The sequence below is a fragment of the Aspergillus brasiliensis genome, assembly GCF_001889945.1.
Source record: "Aspergillus brasiliensis CBS 101740 unplaced genomic scaffold ASPBRscaffold_3, whole genome shotgun sequence".
NCBI classification, from domain to species: domain Eukaryota; kingdom Fungi; phylum Ascomycota; class Eurotiomycetes; order Eurotiales; family Aspergillaceae; genus Aspergillus; species Aspergillus brasiliensis.
The window spans coordinates 1,424,581-1,451,749 of record NW_027137444.1 but is presented as its reverse complement, the minus strand read 5'-3'; the positions used below and the strand labels follow the sequence as shown (position 1 = coordinate 1,451,749).

The 27,169-nt window shown below is 49.7% G+C and overlaps 10 protein-coding genes across 10 annotated transcripts; 4 read left to right on the top strand and 6 right to left on the bottom strand.

The window, feature by feature from the left end:
* Positions 1-5,215: 5,215 nt before the first annotated feature.
* ASPBRDRAFT_119570 (transient receptor potential ion channel family protein) lies at positions 5,216-7,517 on the top strand (the record flags this gene model as incomplete). The annotated part of the gene is made up of 2 exons (XM_067617266.1): positions 5,216-5,588; positions 5,656-7,517. 2 exons carry the CDS (start codon positions 5,216-5,218, stop codon positions 7,515-7,517), a joined length of 2,235 nt encoding a protein of 744 aa, XP_067481871.1.
* Positions 7,518-7,622: 105 nt separating this feature from the next.
* ASPBRDRAFT_455844 (uncharacterized protein) lies at positions 7,623-8,274 on the top strand. The gene has a single exon (XM_067625446.1). It carries the CDS (start codon positions 7,729-7,731, stop codon positions 8,053-8,055), a length of 327 nt encoding a protein of 108 aa, XP_067481870.1. The 5' UTR covers positions 7,623-7,728; the 3' UTR covers positions 8,056-8,274.
* Positions 8,275-8,433: 159 nt separating this feature from the next.
* Positions 8,434-9,601, bottom strand: ASPBRDRAFT_39795 (putative U1 snRNP complex component Yhc1). Its single transcript, XM_067624218.1, has 5 exons — positions 9,550-9,601; positions 9,256-9,496; positions 9,067-9,195; positions 8,899-8,979; positions 8,434-8,831 (listed from the first exon to the last, which is right to left on the bottom strand). Exons 2-5 carry the CDS (start codon positions 9,320-9,322, stop codon positions 8,494-8,496), a joined length of 615 nt encoding a protein of 204 aa, XP_067481869.1. The 5' UTR covers positions 9,323-9,496; positions 9,550-9,601; the 3' UTR covers positions 8,434-8,493.
* Positions 9,602-9,963: 362 nt separating this feature from the next.
* Positions 9,964-11,036, bottom strand: ASPBRDRAFT_39793 (uncharacterized protein). Its single transcript, XM_067624217.1, has one exon. The coding sequence runs from the start codon at positions 10,558-10,560 to the stop codon at positions 10,297-10,299; it is 264 nt and encodes an 87-aa protein (XP_067481868.1). The 5' UTR covers positions 10,561-11,036; the 3' UTR covers positions 9,964-10,296.
* A 1,298-nt stretch (positions 11,037-12,334) lies between these two features.
* Positions 12,335-12,658, bottom strand: ASPBRDRAFT_27635 (uncharacterized protein; the record flags this gene model as incomplete). The annotated part of the gene is made up of 1 exon (XM_067622408.1): positions 12,335-12,658. The coding sequence occupies one exon, from the start codon at positions 12,656-12,658 to the stop codon at positions 12,335-12,337; it is 324 nt and encodes a 107-aa protein (XP_067481867.1).
* A 2,452-nt stretch (positions 12,659-15,110) lies between these two features.
* On the top strand, positions 15,111-15,578 carry ASPBRDRAFT_27634 (DUF3602 domain-containing protein; the record flags this gene model as incomplete). The annotated part of the gene is made up of 1 exon (XM_067622407.1): positions 15,111-15,578. One exon carries the CDS (start codon positions 15,111-15,113, stop codon positions 15,576-15,578), a length of 468 nt encoding a protein of 155 aa, XP_067481866.1.
* Positions 15,579-18,715: 3,137 nt separating this feature from the next.
* ASPBRDRAFT_118333 (actin-related protein ArpA) lies at positions 18,716-19,981 on the bottom strand (the record flags this gene model as incomplete). The annotated part of the gene is made up of 3 exons (XM_067617164.1): positions 18,716-18,778; positions 18,835-19,149; positions 19,214-19,981. The coding sequence occupies 3 exons, from the start codon at positions 19,979-19,981 to the stop codon at positions 18,716-18,718; spliced, it is 1,146 nt and encodes a 381-aa protein (XP_067481865.1).
* Positions 19,982-20,365: 384 nt separating this feature from the next.
* On the bottom strand, positions 20,366-21,695 carry alg13 (N-acetylglucosaminyldiphosphodolichol N-acetylglucosaminyltransferase catalytic subunit ALG13). The gene is made up of 3 exons (XM_067624216.1): positions 21,141-21,695; positions 20,938-21,076; positions 20,366-20,878 (listed from the first exon to the last, which is right to left on the bottom strand). Exons 1-3 carry the CDS (start codon positions 21,478-21,480, stop codon positions 20,740-20,742), a joined length of 618 nt encoding a protein of 205 aa, XP_067481864.1. The 5' UTR covers positions 21,481-21,695; the 3' UTR covers positions 20,366-20,739.
* Positions 21,696-21,875: 180 nt separating this feature from the next.
* Positions 21,876-23,102, top strand: ASPBRDRAFT_52672 (mitochondrial 37S ribosomal protein mS35; the record flags this gene model as incomplete). Its single annotated transcript, XM_067626932.1, has 2 exons — positions 21,876-22,434; positions 22,513-23,102. 2 exons carry the CDS (start codon positions 21,876-21,878, stop codon positions 23,100-23,102), a joined length of 1,149 nt encoding a protein of 382 aa, XP_067481863.1.
* A 998-nt stretch (positions 23,103-24,100) lies between these two features.
* On the bottom strand, positions 24,101-25,816 carry ASPBRDRAFT_72961 (uncharacterized protein; the record flags this gene model as incomplete). The annotated part of the gene is made up of 3 exons (XM_067629197.1): positions 24,101-25,158; positions 25,213-25,288; positions 25,373-25,816. 3 exons carry the CDS (start codon positions 25,814-25,816, stop codon positions 24,101-24,103), a joined length of 1,578 nt encoding a protein of 525 aa, XP_067481862.1.
* Positions 25,817-27,169: the final 1,353 nt, after the last annotated feature.

Below are 27,169 nucleotides of genomic sequence, written 5' to 3'. Positions count from 1 at the left end.
CAGTACGCCAAAACTGATTTCTCAATCTTCCGAGGCAGCATTCCCTGTTCTTCTAGAACAACAGGGCCAACACAGAAGTAGTGCCCTATGCTATAACTTTTCCATCTTGCTAGTTGCTACAGTGCTTACGATCGTCCCAACGAACTTAGTAGTACTACTCAGACCACGAAACACGGGCTGAATAGCCCCAAATCGATCCCTGTTCGCCGGGATTGGAATCCATGAAGCGCTAGTCGTGGCTGTGAGGCTCGTTGCCCCTTTTTCTTCATGCTTACTTTCAGTCACATAAAAAATACATGGCTTCGACTAATCCGTTCCTTAAAATCATCATCTGAGATATGTCCAAATCTACCCCTGATGGTGGCTTAGCTCACCTCCCAGGGACGTACCTTTGTAAAGCAAGCAAACATACTCCGTAACAATTTATTTAGCTAATACATCAGTCTGGACTAGCACTTAATTGTTGAAAAAAGACTGATCCGACGTTTCAGATGTATCTATACTTAGATAGACTTCAGTCAACAGCCATTCAGTTCAGTTCACTTCACTTCGGAAGAAAGCTTCGCTTCTATTTTGCGTAGAAAGGAAGTGCCATTGGGCTAGGACATTCTTGTCAAAAGTAGCCCCTCTCTGGATAGCATGGATACTCCGCGGAGATCGGCCCAACACCTACTAGGCAGACAGAAGGTCGGAGTCAACATCACTGTAGAAATGAAAGCACGGTTTCCACAGGCGAGACGGATAACAGTCACTTATGGAGAAATGCACGGTCAATACAAGTAGCTTCTGAGCGTGAGGGGCCTGTTGCGGACGGCTAATACGTAAGTGTGGTATACAAAGACACGTCATCAATGTGGTACCATAGTTGACTGCGTAGAACGGGTACATACGTTCTTGATTGCAGTTTTGCTACATCATATAGGAGTATAGATGTTGGTAACTGCTTATAACTGCCGAGAAGGTGTTCTTCCAAGACACCGTATATAGTCAGTAGTAGCTAGCAATTGCCGTAATTGGGCATTAGTGAGATTGGGGGACTAGTACTTAGCCGTGGAACTATTGTCTGGTGAGTCCGTCGGGCCGGAGGGGCTTGCACTAGAATGGAGTATGCGAGGAAGAAGTATCTTAATAGGAGGGTTTGGTTGGCGGGGTTGGTATATGTACATAGTTGAGAAGTAATAGTGTTCATATAAGTTGCTTGGGAGTTTGATGGTAAGAAAATACTACTAGGTTTTCGACCGATTTCAATTTATATCTTTTAAGTAGCAGGCTGTCGAGTAGCTAGTCATTTGAAAAGTCTAGATATTCCGAGAAATCAGCAAGATATGATCATTGCGATATACTAGCTGTTACTTGAAGGATATGTCTGTTCGAGTGTCATTTATATATACTATATGAACCGTGAGTCCCAATATATTCCCCAGAGACGTAAATTAGTGCTACCACCATTACTACTACAACGATGGAAGCGTCGATAAATGCAAACACGATTTATCATGAGTCACCTTTATCCCACAATGGCTTATGAACCATTTGCGAGATTCACGCACTCTGAGATTACATCTCTAGTCATAAACAGCGACACAATAGGTATATTATCCAGCCAGCAGGGTTATGCAGCCCAATTATGACAATTATCTAATTATGAACGACCATTCATGACGATTACACAACGACCTTGAACCATCGAGAAACAGCCTAAAGTCCGAGGAGAATAGAGTCATGAAACAATCACCAGACACGGGGAATTACGCATGGCCCAGGCCACTGCAAAGAACCAGAAAAGCAGAAAAAGTGGCGTAGCCGAAAGACACGCAATCCGTGGTTCTGCACTCGTAAGGAGAACCAAAAATAGGACGAGCCTTTCCGTCGAACCCAAGGTTGAGGCGTCAGCGGTTCAGGACCCTGGATGGCTGGCTGGCTGGTTGGATGATCCGATACTACGGTGTGCTTTCCTTTGATGGGTCTGAAGGAAGAAGAAATGACAAGCGAGAATTACATTGTTGTTGTAAATTTTCTCCGCCCACCGATCATAGTTGGAAGGGGAGAGGGGGAAAATGCACGGGGTTGGGAGGAGAAAGAAGATGATCAATGGGGACGGACGTCATGATGTGCAAGTCACGGACGGGCAAAGTCTGATGATCTGCTCTTTTTCGCTTGGGGGTTGATCAGGGATGCGGGATGCGGTGGCATCTTCACTACGATGTCCGTGTGTCTCTGGAAAAGGTCCTCTGAGACAAGTGGTAGCAGGTATATATCAGTGTAATAAGGGAAGGACGAGACCTGGAAACCACAGTGAAATATTTGTCTCGACCTGCAAGAAAGAGGATTGGTTTGCAGTAAATTAAATCGGAAAAAGGTGGATATCTCAGCAAGTGAGTGGTAGATAGTTTGGTTTCTGGAAGATTGGGCAAGGAGGCGGCTGTGCAGACGAAAACCAACTTTCCCTCGCCAAACTATTCACTAGTAGATTAAAAGAAACAGCCCAGAGTTAAGCCCTCGACGGCAGGCTTGCTGTTAGTGGCATTCTGGGAACGCCCTCTGGGGCGCCCTACCGCAGGCACTAACTAACACCATGTCAATCAGAAAAGAGACATACATTACGAGTACGATCCGCTGTCCTATTCCGTTGATCTGCCAGATCAACAGTTATTAACACGGTTCCAAAGTAAAACCACGCATGAGCAATGACCCAACTCTCTGCCGTTTCTCTGTCCTATTGAGGCAGGTTATCTGCATCTGACATGCGACAGGATCGAAATTTCCACGCGCCTTAACAGATTGACGACAGGGTAATTACTCAGCAAGCCCAGGTTGGTTGGTTAATGTTACCGCGTTACACACGGGGTTCAGGCACAGGGTCCAGGTCCACGGTTGAAACACAAATAGACCGGTCGGAAGATAACCTCTGCTGCGAGATTTGACAGTTCCAGTTGATCGATAAACGACCTGACATCTCATATGTACGGGGTACAGAGAGAATGATGCTGTCGTTCTAAATGACGGCCATTGAAGTTATTCTTCTTCATCTTCTTTCTACGTTGCATTGTCCCTTGTGCTTGCGCTGGATGGAGTACGCACCACGACGTTTCAGTTGCAGTAGTGCGTATCATTGGGTCGTCGCAACAACTCGTGGGAAGGCAAAGTTATTAATAGCATCGATGAATTCCGATCCAGGCGGTGAGCGGGGAATAAGCAAAAGGAAATGAAGCAGGAGGGGCAAAAGAAAGCACGACAAAACGTCTTTTCTTTGACATCAGCTACAGAGTACTTTGTAGGTGCGTGGATGAATTACCGCTGGGGTAAAGTGGTAGTAAGACCAGACCAGAGAGCGGGTGTTGATGTAGATCTTCTTGGACAGACATCAGATGGACTGTGTTCTAGTTGATATCCACGGCATTGCGATCACGACGAACAGCGGCAGACATCAGATCCACTGACCTTGAATTTTAACCTCTGCGAGGCTGCAGGTTACACCCCACAGAGCAAGCACGGAGGATGATAATTTCGTAATGCCGTAGGAAGATGGAACCATCCATGATTGCCAGCCGTTTTTGCATCCCCAGGCGCCATAAAATTTGCTCTGGCCCGCCGCTGCTAGACAAATCAGAGTGCGGCCCGGCGGGTAAAGGAAAGCATAAGTAGGCATCCGCATTTGGCCAGACCCAACCCCCTGAGGGACGCGCGTGCACCCACTGGAGTCGGACAGCAGGTGAGCCTTGGGTCTTGGGGCAGGAAAAAGGCAAATAATGGGGGGATGACTTCAACTTGGTAGCGACAGATTGCTGCAGAGCAGCAGTTAGTTAATTAGTTAGGTAGACATGAGTCCGATCATTCCAGGTGTGGTAGCGGCAGCGGGATAAGCATAGTATATGAAGTACCTCCTATGAAGGGTCGGCAGCTGAGCAGGATGAGTGACCTGCACTTTTCATGCTTTCTGATCTCCTGTGAACCGTGTGATCTTTCAGTCAGAAGAAATCTGGGAGAGTTTCATTGAAGCGCATCATTGATTGGACCAAACTGAGATTAACTTACTGGCCATTCTCATCTGTCAACCATTCTTATTGTCTTGGCTATTGTTCCTGGATATTATTGTTGTTCCTGCGTGCTTGAAAGGTACTTAGTTACTGACTTACTTCCTCTCCATCCCCATCCATCAAATACCGACCTGATACGGTATCGTACATTCTCCGCCCGGCGGTGGTTCGACTCCACTTTCCCGTGACAGAGTTTCATTGTATCTTGTGATTGGCGTGATTGAGGACCGCCCCCGAGCTGAGTCAGCGTAGTGGAGGATCCCAAGCAGTTTCACCAAAGCATTCCATTCCCGGCCGTCTCTCCTGCGACCCCGAAAGCTGAAATCCCCTGAGGAAAATAATACACACACGTCCAACGCTGTGACTTGTTGTAGGACGTTGGTCGGTTTCTCTTCTTTCGTTCCTTTCTCTTTCCCTCTTGTCTGGCTTCTTGTTCTTCTTCTTTTTCTTCCTCTCGTTGCATCCCTCTCTTTCCGCCAATTCGACCCTGCCTCCTCCGTCTCCAGAGGGTGCGAAACACCTCTCCCCTCTTTTCCTCCCTTTCCCGCTTTTTAGGGAGAGACTCAGGCAACCATCTTATATCCCATTCGTCCTCCAGTCCCCTTCCCCGTGTGTCGTTCTTCAACTTAACAACCACCACCCCCCGGCCATACTGTGTGTCGCCAACCCACGCTCGCTTTTGTTGTTACTTCGACTTCCAACTACGACACTCTCTTGACTCTTTATACTACTACCACTTGACACTCATTTTATATATCGCATTCTTTTGATGCAATCGTTCTTTCAACCAGACTTACCCGTTTCATCCGCTCTTTTTGTTCCAAGTATTCGGAAAGCAAGCGCCCTGGGCTACCAATGACGTGGTGAACCGTAACCGCAACAGGATCCCACCCCCCCATCGAGCGATAATCCTTACATACTACCCTATCCGACTCTTCCTGCGATCCTACCCTCCGCGATTTTCTACTGCGGAACCACTCCCTCCTCCCAAGGCAAGACTACAGCTTCCGCCGACTTCCTATACGACCGCATCCGGCCGCGCCAAGCTGGTGCTCTGGAGTACCACCTTATTGTTCGATCACCTCGATTTTTTATCCCCACGACTCCCACACTGGTCGACGGGCGCCCTCGTTATTTTTCTACGAAACGACAAGTTGTCGGCCACATAGCTCGCCGATATGCGATTAATATCCATGTTCATCGGCCTTCTGGTCGTCCTGCTCAACTCCCCGCAGGCGGCCGCTGTCAAGCTCATCGAATCCAATGCCCTTAGTATCTGCCAGGACAGTTCGAATTTCACGGCCACTTACTTCAGTGTTACATTCACACCCGGCAACCGCTCGCTCACCTTCAGCTTCGATGGAGTGTCTGCAATTTCTGGAAAGGTCACTGCAGAGCTCGTGCTCGAGGCCTACGGTCTCCAGCTGTTGACCAAGACTCTGGACCCCTGTGAGATGGATCTTACTGGACTCTGTCCCATGAATGCAGGCACGATCGATGTTCCGAAAGCCGTCATTACCCTGCCTGAGTCCGTGGTCAATTCTATCCCGAGTAAGTGATCTCCGTCATCGGCGGCCCCTTTCAAGTAAGCCCTAGGTCACTGACAGCCCGCGCTTAGATATTGCATACACCGTCCCGGATCTTGATGCCAACGTGCGCATCTATATCAACTCTACCACGACCGGTGAAGCCATCACCTGTGTGGAGGCAGCCCTATCCAACGGCAAGACCGTCTATCAAAAGGGCGTCGGCTGGACTACAGCCGTTATCTCCGGGCTCGGTCTGGCTGCTTCGGCTATCACCTCTGGATTGGGTCATTCGAACACCGCGGCTCACGTTGCGGCTAATGCGCTATCCCTCTTCGGTTTCATGCAGTCTCAAGCGATGATTGGTATGACGTCCGTCGGAATGCCTCCGATCGTGGAGTCCTGGACCCAGAATTTCCAGTGGAGTATGGGTATTATCCATGTGGGCTTCCTGGAAACCATCTGTACATGGTATCAGCGCTCGACTGGAGGGACGGCTTCGACCCTTCTTTCGGACCTGTCCACCACGTCGGTCCAACTGTACAGACGCAAGCGTTCCCTTGACAATGAACCCATTGTCAGGAAGGCTGCTGGGTATTTCAAGCATTGGCAGAAACGTGCGGATGCCAGTACCCAGACCGCCACGGATTCCAGCGTCATTGTTCGTGGTATCGAGCGTGTTGGTTTCAAGGCTGGAATCGAAAGCACCAATATTTTCCTGACCGGTCTTATCTTCTTCGTTGTATTCGTTGCGCTGGTGATGGCCCTGGTCGCTGTTTTCAAGGTTGGCTGTGAGGTCCTTGCGAAGAACGGCAAGATGAAGGGAGACAAATTCCAGGAGTTCCGTAACGGATGGAAGGTTGTCGCACGCGGAATCTTGTTCCGACTCACGCTAATTGGCTTCCCCCAAATGTGTGTACTCTGTCTGTGGGAATTCACTCGAGTAGACTCAGCTGCGGAGGTGGTTCTTGCTGTGATCATGTTCCTTTCGGTTGTTGCAGCGCTGGGTTGGGCAGCATTGAAGGTGTTGCGTCTGGCCAAGCGATCTGTCATTATGCACAAGAACCCAGCTTATATCCTCTACTCTGATCCTACCTGCTTGAATAAGTGGGGCTTCTTGTACGTGCAGTATCGCGCAACTGCATACTACTTCATTGTGCCCTTTTTCGGCTACGTTCTGATCAAGGGCCTGTTCATTGGATTGAGTCAGCCAGCTCCGGTTGTGCAGACCATCGCCCTCGTCATCATTGAGGCTGGTATGCTCATTGCTGTCAGCGTCCTCCGGCCGTGGATGGACAAGAAGACCAACATCTACAACATCTCGATTGCCGCCATCAACTTCCTCAACACCATTTTCCTGCTATTCTTCTCGGATGTGTTCAACCAACCTGGAATCGTCACTGGTGTCATGGGTGTTGTCTTCTTCGTAATCAACGCTGTGTTTGCTCTGGTGTTGTTGATTCTGGTCTTGATCGCATCTGTCTATGCCATCGTATCCAAGAACCCCGACACGCGTTACCAGCCCATGAGAGACGACCGGGGTTCCTTCATCAAGAACGGGGGTCAGTTGACGACCGAACTGGATGCTCTGGGCGCTACCGCCCGGGGGGACATGAAAGGGTCACCGTACCAATCCAGTCCGTTTGAGGATGACAATACCTCCTTCTCGAGCGGAAACGGTGCCAGTGTTAGCCGCCAGAATCTCGAAGCCCCTGATGCCACAACACACCAGACAGCTCGTCATTCCCCAGTTTCCCCTGTTGACCCGTCTTTGCCGCTGTTCCCCAGCGACAACTCGGCCCGCAATGGCCCTCCTGCCTACGATGCTAATTTCGGGCGTTCACCGTCTCCTGTACCACGGAACTACAACAGCTCCCCCTTCCAAAATCCTCATGCATACCGGCAACAAAACAACCCGAGCCCATGGCAAAGGGGAGCAGGTTACGACCACTGAAAGACTTAATATGATTGCTTTCTATTCTAGCCTTGCTTGAGATGAAGTTATGGCTTAGTGCGGGCATGGGTTGATTCTTCGGGCCCTCTTCTAGCTTTCCACTGACTGCATCCTCCCCCCCGCGCTATGTGCGTTATTTTTTGCTTTTGTTCTGCGACTCTTCCCATTTGCTTGCCTATATGCTTTTGGCTACCATTCCTTGTCGTATACTATGATATACAGGAAAATTTCTTCTTTCCTTCTTTTCTCTCCCAATCCCTCTGGCTCTCATCCGAAGCCTTACCAAGGCAATCCACCTTTCATTTCCTTCCTCCTTTTTTCCTCTCTCTCTCGATTTATTTTCACCGCTGGCGTTCTGAAATACTGGATCTGGAGATCGGTACTTGGGTTTTGTGTGGACTACGTGAAGTGTTCCTTTTTTTTTTTATATTATCTGGCAGGGGGTCTGTCTACTTGTCTGATCCGATATCCCTGTATTATTTTTGTGATTTCATCGTGTATGGAAAGAAATCATAATGCTATGCCTGAGTTGCATTGACGCATGGTCTTGAAGATATACAGTGCGAGTATATTGTAGCATGTAAATATTACTACTTTACTAGGCCTACGTAGTACACCACACCTAAGATTCCTTTGCAGACCTAGATTCCTGGAAAACATCACCGAATGCAACTCAACTACTCACATCCGCACCGCGACCAAGTTACTAGAGAACATCCATCCATCCAATAAATCCTTTTATTCATATTTTGTTGTTTACCAACTTTTTCTTTCTTTCAATTCAAACAAAAGAAAGAAATATTGCATAACCGAATCCCCATAGATAGAACGCTGGTATGGAATCACTTGGGGAAAAAATGTAGGGAAGCAGAATCTAGACAGACAAATTGAAAGATAGAAAAAAGGAAAATAAGAAACCCCCGTAGTAAATCAATCAAGCAACACATGATACAGATACACATGAAATAAGATACCATCACCGTTTGTCGCCCAATCCCGGAGGCGGACCAGGCAGACCGGCGCCCATACCGGGAGGTGGTGCATAGCCACCATCTTGTCCTGGCGGTCCGACTATACCGGGTGTAGGACTGGGGCTGTATCCTGCGGGAGCTTGGCCTGGAGGAGGAATCGGAGGGAAGCCGGCAGCAGCGCCGGGGGGAGGAGTCGGGAAGTTGGGAGGGAATCCGCCAGGCGGAGGAGGGAAGCCTTGGGCGCCTGGGGGCATGTTGGGGAGAGGAGGGAGACCGGCAGGAGGGGCGCCGCCAGCTGGAGCGGGGAAGGGAGGTGGGAATGGGAGACCTCTTGCTCCTGGGGCTGTTCATGGGGATAGTTCTGTTAGAGGGGCTGATTTGTTATGTCTGAGGGGATGAGTGGAACGTACGAGGAGGCATGCCCGGCGCACCGGGTGCTGCGCCCAGAGGAGGCATTCCGAAGGGAGGTGGAGGGAGTTGACCTGGTCGGCCTGAGGAGAGGGAGTTAGCTTGTGGTTCACTGGCATTGTTGATGGACGCAGAAGTTTGCATGTAAAAGGTGGCGATGCGTGACATACCGGGGAAGCCAAATGGAGGAGGGTAAGCCCCCGGGGGAGCCATCGCGGGGTTCGGGACAGCCTGGCCTTCGGCGGCATAGGACGACGTGATGGAATCAATGACCGATTGGGCCTTCTCTTGTCCGATCTCTGAAGTCGCGTTAGCAGCACGCCTTTGAGGTGGTCGGGGATGGAATGGGGCCGCCGTACGTTGGTAGTATTCCAGAACGTTTCTGAGGTGGTTACGTCCGGCGTTGTGCGCCTTGCGCACACTCATCGAGTCGTGCGTGAGGTATACATCGCAGTAGTCGCCTGTATTCGGTGAAAGACATTGGTCAGTGGGAATGTGACTCCGGAGATGATGGCTAGATAGGAGGATGGAAGGAATTGCATGCGCGATGGACAAGTCCGCAGGTGTATGGAGAGGGGCTTGGGGGTGTCCTACAGAAGAGTAATTTGGCTGTCAGTATCAAGGGTTCATTGGCAGGTGAGGAGGAGACTTATATTTAGGCATTTTGGTGTTCAAAGAGCAACTGCTCTTTACAAGCGAATTAAGCTCGAGTTGGATGCGCGCAGGTGGCGCGATGCGCGTGAGAGAATGCTCGGTTGGAAGAGTACGGCGGGATAACGACTGAATTTGCAGCGGTCTAGAAAAGGAATAAGAAAGTAGAAAATAAATGGCTCAAAGGACCGTTGATGCTAGCTAAAGAGAAATCATTGGCGACGCATTGCTTGAGGCGGAGATCGCTGCGATATCAGGGCGGTCAATTACGGCAATATATTAGGGAAGTTGGTGTTGTGGCCTCAGGCAATGAAACATATCCTACTATATCACCAGCTGCAGCCAAGGTCATTGCAAAACAATCTACTAGATTATTCTACAATGCACCTGATTGAAGAGAGAATTATACTTTTAAGGTCAGATTTGCTTAGTATATTATGGTAAGCATCATATCAAAACGGAACAAAGAGGTGATCTTCGAATTATCGTGATTTGATCGTCGAATTTTACTTTTCGATTCGACTGAGAACTGCTCGTCTTATTTCCCTTCTCCCAGTTACGACCCCGTGAGAAATAAACTGATCAGGAACATCAATCCAGGCGGGGGCCTAACATATCAAGGAATTATTGCATAGTGTCAATCTGATCGGGCGAAATCCGTCATACTCATAGATATCTTCAGCAATGCGCAAGAGCAGCTCTGGCCAGAGAATAACGTCTTTCTTAGGCAACACCGGTTCTCTACCTACTTAATGGTAGGGCTCCAGCGTGACTGAAGGGCCTTGCACAGTTGGAGGGTCATCTCCATAGGGCAGGACGCTTCTCAATGCCGAATCCGAGATCTCTCGCTCAATTGGCCTGCCAGTCACGTTCTGCTCTTGTATAGCAAGTTTGAAAATAAATGTCTCGATTTTTGGAAAGTATGCGCCCGACTGAGTCACAGAGCTGGCGTCGATTCTCGACCAGGTGTTGAAGACCTGTTTAGAGACAGATCCTAAAGATACATTGCTCATGTCGTGCTCATCGATGATGTCTCGAATTTCAAGCTCTGATTAGCTGCTTTGCTGTGAGGTAAGACGAAGAAACAAATTTCAGTAGAGAAGAGCGTATACAAATTCCAAGGAGGAGGATCTGACAGGCTAATTGGTGAGTGAGGATAGTGAGAGTAAAAAGCAGAATAGTGAAGAATAGAAGAGGAGGGAAAGTAGGATAGAATTTAATGGATGAGTATTCATATACCAGAAACGCTTGCGCAATCATCAAGATGATTACAGTAGAGCAAGGCAAACTGGTCGTAGTCTACTCTGTAACTACACGGTACCCAGCCAGACCTTCGTAGTTATATTCTTTTCTTCCTTCAGCCAAAAAGACGTCTTACCGCTCGACAGACTGCCCAAGATGGCAGAAACTAGTAAGCCTCGCAAGGAAACACCGGACTTAAGCGGATTTCTAGTAACAAACAATCCTGAGAAATCTGGTTGGGAAACACTTCAGATTGGCGGTGGTAGTAGTATACTGGGGGCCTTGTGGCCTCAGGAGTAGCCTGGTAGGATAAGTGGCAGTATTATCTTAGACCGCTCTACGGACCGCCTAAAGCGGCAGAACCTAGTCGACCTCGATGAAAAAAGCTCGGATTTTGCGGCTTTTGGAAACCATACAGTCCCCAAAAATTTATCTGGAATTCTGGAACATTTGGCGGTGGGTGATGGCACAATATTTCTCTGACTGGAAAGCAGCACTGCTCGGTATGTTTAGTTGTGGAAATCTTTGTATATCATTTCTTGTGGTTAAATTGAAGTGCATAGTCTTGTTGCTGTATAGACTAAGTACTAATGATAGCTCATATTTGAGTTTTGGATACCTGAGTTGTAGTTGGAATCAAAGGCTGCGCCCGTAGGCACCACCACCACCACCACCACTACTACTACTACTACTACTACTACTAAATGGCTACGGAAATTGCTTGATCGTCTATTGTACAAAAAGAAAAAACGATATATCGATAGTCCAATACATTAAGGGCACGGCTCCTTGCATTTAGTGACCTTGATTCTAGCTTTTGCTCCCTGTTAACAATGTGAGGAGTTGGTTGAAAAACAGGCAGTAGGAAACTGTGTCGCTACTTTCGTAGTAATATGGAATATGTTGGGTAAATGGTGGTGTCAAAGTATCTCTTTTGGACCAGATACGGCGGTGCATTTGCCGTTGCGTTACTCTATGGAGCCTGCATGCTCAGAGGGGAGCATATAGTAGAAACCAGATTTGACATGACAGACAAACAGTACACTACGTAGTAGGCATCACCAATGAGCCGCCCAACGACAGACAAACGCAAGGGAGACTGTGCCAGAAACTATGGAGTAGGACATTATAGACTGCAGCTAGTTTGATGCCGTCACTGTTTCCTGATCTTGTAGTAACGGCCTAGCAAGGGATTCGTGATGTTGTGATCAACGACAACCTGAGCACTCGCAAGGGACCGAAGATCTTAATGCGTTATGCCACTTTTGAACCCGCGAGATGACTACCGTGTATGATCTGGCATATCTTTATGTCCTTGTGTGTCGTGATCTAGCCATAGAGAAGTGGCAATAGAGGGAATGTTGGGAAATACGAGTGAGGGGTCACAACACCGGACATGGTTGGGAAAGGAGCACACGAGCATCTGGTCAGGCGGCGGCGAGGTCCAGAAGCGTGGAAAGTTCGACGACCTCCTGGCAACAGTTCCGGTGAGAAGGAAGCCGAGAGAAGCGGTACATCCTGCACGGAGAAAAAATTACTCGTACGTCATGTCCCGGTGGTGGCAGTCAGCCGGGCGTGATGGGTGATGAGACCTGCATGGTTAGGATGCTCCGGGGTTGAAAATCCGGGGAAGCAACGACGTGTCCTCCCAAAAGTTCTTTGCCATTCCATTTTTGCCTCGGGGAACCAGAAGTGGATTGCAGGAACGACGGGAATGGCGGTTATTTGCCGGTTCAACCGGCTCGGTTGAGGTGGCCATTCAGGGGCTGCGCTGATGAGTTGCTTTGTTAAGATGACTGTACCCCTGACCCCTTGGTTAAAGGAGGATGCAGTCCGTGAGCGCTTCACTAGTTGGTTTTGAGCATACATAGTTAGTACATTTCATTTGACTAATGGTAATAGTCTTGACAGGTGGGGGATGAGCACTCTAGAAGAAGAAATCACGATGGTCGGAGTGTGATTCGTGTCATTTCCAATTCCTCAGGGTGAGGCATTTCTGGTCGGCTTTTCCCCCTCTCGATCGTTCCAGATTTATGGAGTCATACTCATTTTTCTCTTTGGGAGTGGCGCCCCCCTCCGTCTGGGGAAGCTGGCCAGAATGGGTTTAGCGCAGTGGATTGACAGTGGGGTTCCTGAGGCATTCTTCAATTTTCCGTTTTATGTGCCCGTTCAGATCTCATGACAGCCAGGGGAGATCCCTCAAAATCCAGTCCCCCCAAGTTCCTGGCATCGCACCATGTCCAACGCACACCGGTCAATATCATACGAGTCAAGAACCTCAATCAGCCAACAGAGAAGACCTTGGGGCGCAATGAAGCACAGTCAGATGGGGACCCGGATGATGCGGTGAGGGGCTGTCGTTTGATGATCTCCGCTAACCGTCTCCATCGTGAAAGAGATTTCTGCACTAAAAATGGTCTCGACCGGCAGCCCCGGCAAAGTCTTAGTCACTGCCGGGAGGGAATCCCACGCTACGCACCAGTCTTGACTTCAGTGCATGCTGGAGAGATGTGACACTCATGTAGAATGCCATCATCATCCTGCACGGGGTTGATTGGCCTACCGCTTTGAGCCTTGAGTCTTTAGCATTGGGCATCTTTCCCGGTACCTGCCTTTACAAGTCGACGCCGTTCAGTAAGTACTAGTAAGTAGTAATAGTAGTAGGTCTGGTTAGCTGAGATTCGTGGACCGGGATTCGGTACTGCCGGGATCAGAGTTTAGCCATTAACCCAACCCTTCTAATTTCAGGTGTAGTATGAATAATGATGCAACTGTGCTGTTGCCGGTTTCAGGTAGCACCGGGTCTAATAAGTTGCGGGGAACAACAGTTTCTGGTCTGGTATAATGTTCCATCCGGTTGACCGGTTGACGGTGAAGCCTCGAGAATTTGCCCTGGATATTGGGCACTACGGTATAGTTAGAGGGGATAGTGCAAGTGGACAACAACGAACTGTTTGTAGCGCAAGAGTTCGTGTCATTTTTTTCTTGCTGGTACTAAATAGAGTAAGTCCATAGGCAATACTGCCAAGCTACCAAGTCATTCCATACGTGTAGTAGGAACTGTAGACACTAGACAGTAATAGGAGACGGTAGATCAAGACCAAGGAAGCAGCATCAACTCAGCCTCGGGCCCAAGCATACCATAGCCCCTTGGATACTGCGAATTATTGCCATTATTGATGGCGAAATTGCGAGTGACTTCCCCCTCATTCAACAGGATCGACCAAAAAAAGAATCAGAATAGGCCGCACGCAATGAGTTGGCGGATGACGCGTGACCGACTCAGCAATTTCCATTACCCCCAGGAAACCACCAGAGCCAGTCCTCGGGCACATTCACGGGTTGTGATTGGCTCTGGCGCCAATTTCTGTTACGTTTCGCCACGCCTTGGATTGGCGCCGTGCTTGTCAGATGATCGCACAGAATTGCTTTAAAGCAGCCAGGATAGGCAGGGGCGGTGGGTCTGATACCAACCAATGACCCTGTCGGAGAGACAGCCAACGTACATTGATTGGCTGTGAATGTTGCACGTTTTGGGTGCCGCTTTAACTAGGTGAAAATTTGCAGGGCTGAAAGCAGCGGTGATGATGGAGTAGCGCGCGCATAACCGCAGAATGCAGCAGAGAGAGAAAGTTCAACCCAGTCACTAACTAGTCATGAAGTTATTGCTGGGCAGCTCCACCCCAGCCAAGCGTGACCCTGGCGCGGTGCCTGGAAAGGGAAACCACGCAGTGGCCATGGTGCAATCATGAGCCTGCCTGCCGTCACGAAGGGGGGCCGTCCTGACTCTTCCCCCGGTAACTTGCTGGGCCCGCCTCGTCTGCGTCCAACTATATAACTCCTCCCCCGCTGCGAGGCCTGGTTCCAAGCTATAGAAGTGGATTCTCATCAGCTCCAGTTTGCAGAGTCATTCATACCACTAAAAAAGAAACAAAGGAGGGAAAAATTTTTAGTTTCTCCTCCCCTTTCTTAATAGTCTCCCACCCAGACTGCTTCTCTGCTTCTTCATTCCTCTTTGTCTGACTGTCTGCCTGCGACTTCAAACAAACAAACAAACCTTGCTCTGCGATTCACTCGACCATAGGTCCCCATTGCCTATACAACCCGTCTCCAATTGACTCATACCGCGTCTACATGTTTATTACGCCATTATCGCAAAACGGATTGAGTTTCCGCGTTTCGAGTAATTCGAGTAATTCGGCATAGACAGCGATTTTATACTTCCCGCATCGCAACGCACTTTTGCGCGCATTGTCAACAACATCAAGATCAACAAACACCACTCTTCTACCTACCACTTCCCATCACAATTCGATTCACCATGCCCGCGTCAGTGAACTACCGTGTCGTTGAACCGCATCCGTCGGTCCCTCATACCAGCCGCCCTGCTCTGCACACGGCTCGCGGAGGCGCTGGCAATGTCATCAACCTGAAGGGCACCAAGACCACCGACTCCCGCTCGGCTACCGGTCCTGCCTCTTTGACCCGCCTGGACTCGAATGTCCCCAGCACCTTCAAGTCCGGTCGTGGCGGTGCCGGCAACGTCCACAGCAGCACCGAGCGCGCCATCTTCAGCTTCGACGAAGAGCTCGAGCGTGATCTCCGCCGTGCTGCCCCCGTGTACCACGTCGGCCGTGGTGGAGCCGGCAACATGGTCTTCAGCGACGACTCATCCAGCACCCTCAGCCGCAAGTTCTCCGGCAGCAGCTCGAGTAGCTCTGGATCTGCCCGTGAACGGGCTCTCCGTGGTCTTGAGAAGGGCTGGGGCAAGCTCAGGGGCATGGCATAGGTGTGAAGAGTAAGGGGGGAGTGAAACTGGGTTTCTTTCCGACCATCTTCAGCGCCATTTCCAATGTGCCTATTGCCGCCTTACCAGCGTTGCATCTCAACAGATCATGACTCACGACTTACGACCACCAAAAAAAGTTTTTGTTTTCACTATCCGATTTGATATTCGAAGATTGCTACCTTCACACCCCTATTATCTCATTCAACTATGTCTTTAATCCCCATACCTCTCTTCAACATTCGACCACTTCGGAATCAACTCATGGGGCGCTATTGTTCCACCTCCAACTTCAGCTCTCTTCTCATCTGTTCTTTTCTCTTTGATTTTTTCAACCTCCACATCAACACTTTTCAACATGATACCCCTTTAGCCATGGCCTCGTCTATATACGCGGACATTCGCATGGCGTTGACATTGCCCTGTTAACTTGTTCCTTTGTGATTTGTTAGGACAATGACTGGATTTTGTCTTGTTTACAGCATAGGATTGATCACTGCGTCTCCTTGCTTCACTACCCCGGCAGCATATTGTGTCACTGGCCCATAGAGCCAAGATTTCTCATGTACCTACTAGTTAACTGTGAAATCCAAACCAACCAAAAACAACCCCAACCAAAAAGTCAATTTTGTCCCACCACGTAGTATGAGTGATGGCATAAGTAATGTTGGCCACGAATTGTGCAATCTCACGTAATGATTCCGAAACCGTCCGTTACACACAATGTAACCACGATTACCTCACCAGGGAACCCTGGAGCCGCGGAGGACGACTTTACCAGATCCCATCTCGATGCACCATACCTTGAGCGAATGACGGGATCTCCGATCTTTGATGTCGTGACTTGACATCATCCAACAATTCAATGACATGACTTGCCTTTTCTTTCCTTCCTTATTTCTTTTTTGGCAATAAACATTATATCTTCACAATATCATTCTAGGCCGCGTTATAATAGCGCTGACCATCTAGCTCCGATACTCGTCGGTACAGAGTACTGTGGAATTGATTGTTCTAGACCTTACAGTCGTACAGAAGGAGAAGAGGTAAACAAACGCGCGTGGTTGTTGTTTGGTTCGGGGACCATGCATGTGGGTGGGCTGACTAGTTAGTTGACTTCCGTTTCTTATTGTACACCTGCTGGATACTGTCTGTTGAATATATTATATTCATGGGGATTAGGTAGTCTTTTCGTTTGAAGTCGTGCTGCTTTATAAGGTTGAGTAGAATGAGTTGTAACCCCCAACCCCCTTTTAAGGCGCGCGTCCTCTATTAGAGGGATTACGGTATGCTGTCAGAGTAGTAGATAGGGCAGCGGGACAGCCGAAAGAATATAACTATACTTCAGAGTATAAGCAAGTCAATATAGTAGTGGCTATGATATTCGAGTCTGGGATGTCGCATGGAAGCTCTTATTGACATGAGGTTGTTGTGGTTGTTGTTGTTTCTAAACTTAGAAATTAACGTTTGTAGATCACTCCTTCCTCAAATAGTAATGACCTTTCCAACCTCATGATCCCCATTGGTCCTACGATTCCCCTCATAAGCAATGTTGTGACTCTGTTATTTCTCAAATTGCTCTACTCATATCACCTACTACACGTGAAGCATCGGATTAGGGTAATATGGCCTCAAACCCGTATGATGTATTCCCGAAAGACCATATATCGACGCCGAATACACTAGGCAATCCAGAGCTGTAAGAGGTATTATTAAAGTTGATCCACTGATTTTGCAGTTCGAAACAGTATTCCGTTGGGTTTATACTGTGATGATATTCCTATAGGCTTCGCTAGTCACTAGTGATACAGTCATGTTTTCATGCCGTGAAAAGCTCAGAGCTTCGGGCCAAGAAAAGACGCGGGAGTGCCTTAACCCAGGCCTAATGCATGCCAAAAACTCCTTATACTGCAGACCTAGCTGTGGATTACTCTGCACGCGTCACAAAGTTATACGAATAGGCTGTGTACATAGTGCATACCGCATCACCAAGCGATCGTCTTCCCAAACCGTGACAGTCGAATAGATAATAAGGAGATCATCACTAATGGCTGCTATAACAACTATGGGACCGACTGTGGGATTGGCCAGAAGCCCCTCTGGTGTCATAACAAGCTGCCACAATGCTGGAAGTGGGTATAGTATCTGTAGGTGGTAGATCGAAGTAATAGAGCCCCTAACCTACATCTGGGGTTTAATGGCCATTTTGTTCGCATATGAGGTTCTGCGGGTTGGTTATGCTTGGGGGTTGAGAGGCTGTACGGTACGCTGGCGGCTACACTGATGGCTTGATGTAGAAGTGAGGGTGTAATTTAGTAGTTGCTTCGGTATGGGTCTTTGTTCAATCGATCATTGGTTTCTCTCACACTTTCATGTGCGATGCAGAAGCTAGATACATACATCAGACCATAACACCCATCAATCGGGTCCTATAGTCATCTATATGTGACTAACAAGCATGATGCCACCAAGTTTAGGCGTGTTAGCTTCTGCTTAATGTGATTCTCCCCTACGACAATAACCACGTGGATGCCGACTGCTTAGCTTCCACACCCACCAATCATGGCAAAGAGTTGTCTGTAGGGACTCGTATATTTTCATCTATCCATCCAATATGTACACAAAACTTCAAAGTGTGATACGCAATATCAGCGAGAAATAAAGAGATATGAGAAAAAGATAAGAGAAAAGAAGTTAAGTAAAAGCAAAGTAGAATGTAGATTCATGTCTTTCCTCGTAGTCCGGGTACATGTCGCTAGGTATGTATGGTTAGAGGCTAAGGGAAGCAGCATAAAATAGGTAGGTGTGCTAATGAGCTCATCCGATCTGAGTTAGACGCAGAAAGATCGCTCATAGTAGATGTATGGTTAAGTTGTGGTGTGAAAGCGTAGTATGAGTGGCAGATGGGTATGGCAGCTTGAATAATCGAGGCGAACAGAAAAGAGGGGTATCTATTAGAAAGCTGCTGCTGACCATTGTGAGCATCACCATTGATGTCTTTTCCTAGCTAGTAGCTTGCGTGTTCAGTCCTTGCAGTGAACGTATCCTGTCGCGAAGTCTGCGAGCTGCAGGTGCGGAAGTGGATACGTTGATCGTGCAGGTCCCTGATAATTTGATTTCATCCAAGAAGGCAAGCACTCTTAGGCGAACTTCCGGTGGATGATCTCGGGGTCTTCGTGCCATTCGTCTGCGCTCACCCACATCTGTTTGAGTTAGTTAGAAGGTTCCATGAAGCAGGGTCACAGGATGGAAAACCTACCTTCCGGAAGGTGCTCAATCCAGCAAGAATACCACCTCCGATCCACGTCGTGTACTTCCGTTCCGCGGGGGCAGAGATACGGATCTTCATATCCTCCACGGCCAGACGCTTGATCTCGCGCATCAACCGGTCCGGGAAATTCTTGCACAGTGTTGATCCACCGGACAGGACGATGTTGAGGTAGAGCGACTTCCGCAAATCGAGATCCGTCCGGGTAATGGCATCCTGCACGATCTGATGTACACCAGGGTATTCCAAGCCAATAAGTTCCGGATCGAAGAGAATCTCTGGGGCGCGGTAGCGTTCTTGTCCAATCTGTCATGACTCGCCATTAGCAAGCCCGTCCAAACCCTATCAGCAAGAGTGAAGCGGTAAATACCTTGATCTTATGCCCATCTGGTAGCGCATAGTCGACAGACTTCGTCTCCGATTTGTGATAGCTGTTCATCCAGTCCTTCTCCTCCCGCTTCGGATCCAGCGAAACGTAGCACACCTTCTCCTTAATCATGCGGACGACCTCCTTCTCCGCACTGGTATGCAGCACATGTCCATTCTTCCGTAACAGTAGTTGCAGCTGCTCCGTCACATCTCGACCCGCCACATCAATCCGCCGTATACTGTTCGGGATCGCGAAACCTTCAAACACCGGCACCGCATGAGACACACCATCCCCTGAATCGAGAACCACACCTGTTGTCCGACCGGACGCGTACAACGACAGCACAGCTTGAATCGAGGTGTACAGCGCGGGCACGTTAAAGGTCTCGAACATGATTTGGGCGGCAGCGTCGCGGTTCTTGCGTGGATTAAGCGGCGGTTCAGTCAGGAGCACGGGGTGTTCCTCGGGCAGCGTTTTCAGCTCGTTCTCGTACACGTAGTGCCAGATTTTCTCCATGTCATCCCAGTCTGTTACAATGCCATGTTCTAGAGGGTAGCGAATCTTAAGCAAGCCGCGCAACTCCTGAGCTTTTTGTCCAATGAAGACATCGCCTTCGAGACCGCCGGCCATCACCCGCGGATGTTTGGGCCGGCCCACGAACGAGGGGAAGTAGCAGGAGGGGATCTCTTCACCGGCAAAGCCGGCGCGGATGGTCCCGCTGCCATTGTCGATGACGATCGGAGCGTTGTGAAGGGTGGCCTCTGCCATTGCGTGGGGAGGGCGTTGGGGATTGGGGATCGGGGAAGAGGGAGGAGAGATCGAAGGGCGCGGGTGTTTTGTTGTCGTCAAAAGGCACGGAGAGGCCCCGCGGCCTGGTCGGTTGCTGGGCGAGGACGCGGACTTCGAACGATGTCACAGGTTTTCTTTGCAGAGTGCTTGAGCTTGATTGCTCTTCTGCAAGGTCACAAAGTAGAGCAAACCAGGCCGGAGGAAAGGATAGCTGCGGGTTGTTCTGCGCGTATGTTTTTGGGGTCGAGGAATGGGAAGCACAGACCAGCGCCGCTCCAAAGTCCCCGAAATCCCAACTATAGCAGCACTCTCTACAACACAAGCTGGTAGTAATGAAATGCAATACGACCATCATACTTCGCTCCCCAATTGATTAACTATCAAAGACATAGAAGTGCTTGATTTCTTTGATCATCTTAGAAGAATATGTGGCTATTCCTACAGATACATTCCCAATAACCTATATCTAAGCGTTAAGCTACCATTCAGCGATTGTCCAAGACACGACGAATCCAGTCGTAAGACCGTTCATTCTAACCTTCCCAGGACTTTTGGCCTTCTGACTCTTCATGGTTCGAGAATCACGGCCAGCCACCAGATAAATTCAATGGTCGTGATGATTATAATCGGACCACAACGTGGCAGTTTTCTCTCATACAACTTACAGATGAATAGCTTTCAATGCGCCCGGGTGACTTGATTTGACCGGCGATAGTGATAAAAACCCAAAGGCGACTTCAATCTAAGAAGCCCAGTTCGTCAGACATCACGCTCTCCAGCGTTGGCTGGCGCCGCTGGCTTACTCCACACACAGGCGGCCAAGCCAGCATCTGAGCTCGCAGCTTTTCTGCACGAGCGAGTGCGCTCGAAACTTCCCTGATAAAGAGTGAGCTCGTAAACATCACCCGTTGCTAAGTGCTGGAAGAGCAGCGTACCAGTAGTTGCTGGCCACAACATATCCCTGCTTTTGCAGTTCCTGTGCCAATTCTTCCTGGTGATTATCTTTCAGGGTAGGGTTTGGTACAACAACAAGCGGCACACCAAGCCGTAGTGCTCCAAGGATACTTCCTGATCCTGAACCAAAACCATGTCAGCCACCTCAATTAGGCATTGAAGGTCCATTAGACAAGGGCATTACCAGCATGGCTGATGAGTAGTCCCCCAATTCGACCCTCAGAGACATTGGCCCGAGTCAAGCGCATTTCCTCGTCTAACCCGGCCTGGTTGAAGTCGAATCCGTCGATCTCAAGACCATGTCGACTATCACTGCCAGGAGGGCATCTGCGCTGGAAGTCTTCCCAAAGAGACTGGCCGTCCTTGCCATATTGCACAAGTAGGTGGGTAAATCCTAGCTTCTGCAACGCCAGCAGACACTCATCTGCGAGTACCGACTGTAGGAGAAGATGAAAAGAAGCTGTAGCACCCACAGTCACGAAGCACACCTTCATAGCAGCCTTTGATAGGGGAGGGGACGGCATTGTAAATCCGGGATGGAGTTGATGGTTAGTTAGATAGTACGCGGGTGATATCCCGCACGGAACAAGATTCAGACTTGGCCAAACTTGACAACCATATCAGCCCCTAAGGGAACGTAGTCAGTACCGAAACACTCACACACTGACATCCAACATGCCAGACTCTGGAAGGAGTTGGCGTAGAAAGATGCACGGCAAGTACCAGGTAGATAGTAGTTAACTATGAAGTAGTAGTAGTGTTGAGGGAAGTAGTTCCAGCCAATTGCTCGGCGGTGAAAGGCACTGCCTTCCCGAAACAGTCTAGTGGCACGCGGCGATGGAAGGAAATGAAAAACATCCGCCGAACTTCCCTCCACTGCGCCTCTCATCCCAATATCCCCAGACTTCCCCCTCCCCCAATGGCCTCAGTAGCTCGGTCGCTGGGCCGCTCGGCCTTCTTCCTGGCCCGGAGAGGGCCCATCGTCACCCCCGTCCGCCAATTCTCCGCGACTCCCTTCTCCCTCATCTCAGAAGATCCGCCCGTTCCTGAGCAGCCCAAGCGCCCTCGTCCGCAGGACCTGCCTCCGGCACCCGAATACTCACCCGATTTCCTCTCCAAAGAGGAGCGGGAGCAATATGATTTGATGTCTCCGGAAGAGCGACAGGAGTTCGACGAAGCGAATCGTGCCCTTGTCTCCGAATACAACGACCCAGAGGCCCGTGCCGCCATGTTCGCCGAGCTCGACAAGGAAGTCTTCCAGATCGAAAGACAGACATATCTGCGCTTCGAGGAACCGAAAGTTAGATCGGGTGGATTCTGGGCGGAAGATGAACCAGATGATCTGGCTCTCGTCGAGGACGGTGATGAGGATTTCAACGATGATGAAATGACGAGCATGGCCTACGCACAACTCGAACAGCATCGTGAAATCAGAGAATACGCTCGAATCGCCGCCTGGGATATGCCATTGTTGAGCAGTATGCAGTCACACCCACACACCACATAGTCTCACCCTCTTGTCAGACCCCAATCCCCTTGCTGATAATACGCAATAGAGCTCGCCAAACCCTTCACCCTTCCCCCCGAATCTCACATCCTCCGCTTCCGCTACACGACATACATGGGCGAGCAGCACCCCGCCGAACCCAAGGTCGTCGTGGAGCTGTCCTCCAAAGATCTGACCCCCAAATACCTCACCGAAGCACAACGCCAGACCTTCCTCAAACTCGTCGGCGTCCGCTACAACCCCCAGACCGATATCGTGCGCATGTCCTGCGAGAAATTCCCGCTCCGCGCCCAAAACAAGCGCTACCTCGGTGACACCATTAAGTCGTTGATCAAGGAAGCGAAGGAGGGCGACTCCTTCGCCGACGTCCCTCTCGACCTGCGTCACCACAAGCCCAAGGTGACGCGCCGCTTCCCCGAGTCCTGGGTGATGACGCCGGAGCGCAAGAAGCAGCTGGAGGCTACTCGTGCCGAGAGACTGCGTCAGCAGCAGGAACGGGTGGACGGTAACAAGATCGTTCTGCAGGCGGCGCGGACTCTGCCGGCTTTGAACCCTGCGTTGAACGCAAAGGCCACGGAGGAACGGGAGAAGGTTGCAGTGAAGGTGAACGCGAAGGCTCAGAAGAAGAGGGTTCGGTGAGCTGAGCTGAGCTGAGTCGATATGAGTTTTGGAGGGGACTCAATGGGAACAAACACCACACCACACTTCACCATGATCGTTACAATTCACGAGAAACGGGGGGAGTATGTCCATATGGTAAACCGATGTGTCTGTTTCGAGGGTATACTATAGTATTTTCTTTGACCTGTGTAAGCTCAAACAAAACAGGGCGGCGCATATTTCGCAAGGTTGTATTAGACACTTTTATCTTATGTCAATGTATTATATCTCATTCATCGTTTACACGTTACTCTGCTTACTTTCTTTACCTGTATGGACATAGTCACTGTCTGGATTATACCTAACTGCATCTGAGGAACATACGCTAGGCCCCCAACGGCTCTCTTGGGTTTTTATTCTTCATAGATCTGGAGGTTTCGATATGAACTGCTCATTGAACGGGTACTATAGACATGAAAAATGCTATAGTTCTCACCATACCAAACCGTTTTGACAAGGCAGAGACAGACGGACTGAGCAAGCAAGATGATAAAACACAGGGAGAAGAAGAGACAACCACAGAAACGGAAACTCACAATGGGTACATGTAAAGCAATTAAAGGGCAGAACGAAAGAACGACAGTACAAACCACCGGAAACCTCCAGCACAAAGAACCTCGACCATGAAATTCTGACAATCCGCCGCGCCTTGCGCCAGTTGTGTGTACTCTGAGCACCATTCCGTCCCATTGTGAACCTGGAGCAAGGACGGAAGGAGAGACCCTTGAAAAGAGGACCAGAGAGAACTAAATGCCGATGTCAATATTATAATGGCCATCCTCTAGCCATCCACACCTGCCGGACTCATCAACGCTGTAGGTATATTTAGTTCGACGAGTAGTCGTTCCTTCCGTGTCGTGTATCATATCATAGAGGATTGAGACACTGTATAGTTACGTCTCCTATTTACTTAAATTGAATATGGCTCGAGCAGTGCAAGACTACCCAAGCAGCGAGGTTCGTTGGACGGCCGGGCTTTACTCATCGTCTTTGGTGCCCAGACACAACAGATCGCCTTCGGAGGATCCGTCGGACGACTTATGATACCCTCTCTTGGTACCGATAGCACCGAAGGTCGCTTTGTGCTCTTTCTTATTGTGTCGATCGCGGACAAGATCGGGACTCGAGTCCGAAGACACAGTGCCGGAGTGAGTAGAAGGGGAGGTACCACGAGTAGCCGGCTCCGACGCGCTCTCTAGGGCAGACCGGATGTTGGGGTTGGCCAAGGTCGCCCCGGGGTGCTCAACCTTGGAAATAGGAGACGCAATGCTCGGCGGAGCAGTGCCATAACTTCTGAAAGCTCCACTGAATGCATCTACTTCGTCAACATCAGGTCCGGACTCCTGCTTCGCGACGGCAGGCCGGGGCTGATACAATCGGCGGGATTTCTGTGCCTTCTTGGAACGAGGCTTGTAGGGGGAACTGCCGGCGAGCAAGTACTCCGAGCCCCCAGACATCGAAGCTGGCATCAAAGATTGAATACTGCGGACAAAGTCCTCGCGCTCGCTGCTGTTGACGTTCGCAAAAGCGGCGGTGCCATTTGAGCCGGCCAGCGCGCGCATCTTCCCGGGCGCAGGGTCCACGGCCGTATAGCTGGGGTATTCTGGCAGAGGGTCAAATGACAACAAGTCCATTTTCTTCATGGAAGAATGCTGTGGACCGGAGGAATTCTTTGCCCCGTGCCTATGTGGAACTTGAGCCCTGGCCGGTCCTGCAGCTGCATAGATAGGCCGCGACAATGCAGGAACTGCAACTGGCGAGTGCTGAACGGCATATTGAGCCTTCTGCCGAGACTCCCTCTCAATATCAGACATGTCCGAGATTGTCCCAAGACGAGATGAATGGTGGATCGCCCCGAAAGCGCCATTGTCTGTCAGTGGCAGAGCCTGGCCAATATTATGACGAGAATGAATATGTCCATTTGGTAGCAGGCTAGGGATACCGTACTTCTCACGGTACCAACGAGGGATGTCCCGAAGGCCAAGCTTTTCGAGCATCGCCGGGTCTCCAGGCATCTCATGCTTGTAAAGACATCCTAGATGAACATATTAGTGGTCATACAACACAATCAGACACCCGGAAGACTAGCCTTGTTGCTGGTAGTCACATTCGCCATGACGTATCCAGTACGAACAGTACTCTTTCTTGGTATTGTAGTGAGGTCCCTGTTTGAGGATCAGCCATGCGCGTTTTCCTTGTCTCAAACCTTCGCAGTATTATATATATCGAGCACTACTAGCAGCACTTACTTGCTTGGAACCCACATTGCCAGCATTACTACCGCCACTATTTGGCACCAACCAACCGTTACCTGACGAATTAGAGGCAAACATGCCGCGAGAAAGACCATGCTGTATAAGCGATGTAATAGCTAGACGCTCGTTTGCCGGAAGACACTCATCAGCAAGGACTCTCATCAAAGCGGCCTGTAGATCGGAGTCACGGGTGCGGTGTCCGCTCGAAGTCGTGGACGTCCCACGAGTGGAAGCGGGGCTAAGCCCTTCAACAACGTAAGACTGGGGTCTCGTCTGTACAATCCCAAGACTAGTCATTCCTTGCGTCTCACTGGCTGCTAGCACTCGGGGAGCTCCACGAATCGAGATGTGCGAGGGGAGCTCATCCACGGCGATAAGGGGAGTGAAGGTGCCATTAGGACGAGTACAGAAGTACTGGGGACGAATCGCGGCAGACATTAAGACCTGGCAGCAGATAACTGCAAGCAGAAACCTGGAGAACGCGTTATGAAGAGATGAAGTGTCCGGATCGACAGATCCTAGAATCAAGAGTAGTGGTAAGCGGCCAAAGGAGAGGAGAGAGATGAAAAAGAGATGAAGGTGTTCAAGAGGAAGCCGGAAGCATCAAGAGGTAAGAAGAGAAAAATATCGACGGTAGGCGAGTGTGCGTTCCGGAGCGCGTGGTGAATGGCTTGTGTGTATAAGACAGAAAAATGCTACTACCATTCACTGAAGCCGGCAGCGGGGACTGGATAACGATTGACAATACTAACAGGAGGAAAATTGGAATCACAGAGACAGTGTCAAGCAGAGGAGCTTAAATATAGATGAATGCATAATATATAAGATAAGATAGCTTATACGGACAATGCCATTAAAGGTAAGAAAGGAGGAAGGGCGACAGATGCAGGATACAAAAGATAATTCGGGAGTCACCGTGGACATCCACATCCAGGAAATGGGAGGTGCCGCTAATTTGCGGAGCAGACATTCAAGAGGGTGGAAAGAAAGCAGGAGAGTAACGTGAAAGAGCCCCCAAAGCGCTTCAACAGCAGCCCCCGGCTTGGGTCCAGTTGTGGCTCAATTCCGCCAGTGTTTGTCCGATGATGTTGGTCAGTACAACATTCGGCTCGGATGGCTGCAGCCTTCCCACTCTGGCACACACGCTGTTTTTGTCTGTCTTGTCGGTTTTGTTGGGGACACAGTGCCCCATCCTTGGAAGTCGGACCCTTTGACAGCCATTATGTTATACCCTTTTCTGCCATGCTCCTCCTGTATCCCGTTGACCCCCCCTGTTCCCCTAGGATGATTGTCCAAGACGGGAAGCCGCCAAATCCCATAGTGAGAGTATACATGGTTTGGGCAATATGCACGGTGTTTTCAAAAGTTCAAGACCGTTGGAAGCCTCCATGTTCTGTATGAATCATGCCGATGACTTAGTCTCACTTTTTAATGTCGATTTCCCATTAGACGTGGCAATATGAACGGCTATATCAGCCATTGGGGTTGGTGACATAGCGACACCAACTGCCAAGTAGATCAGCAGTAAACGACTTCCTATGATTAGTCAAAGAGAGATAAAGTTGACACAGAAAGCGGATTTTATCTATACTTACAGCCCTATCAGCGGTGATGCGGCTTTTTCACCAAGGCCATTGTGTGACTCGAGGAATGTTGGCTTCTTCTGGAAGAAATTAAGCTATCCCACAAGGTTTGAGCGGGGCTCCGGACAAAACCATCTCGAGAGAAATGATGAGGGGAACTTGGTCCGCTTTCAGTGTAAGTATATCGGCCAGGGTCCAGTGAGGAATG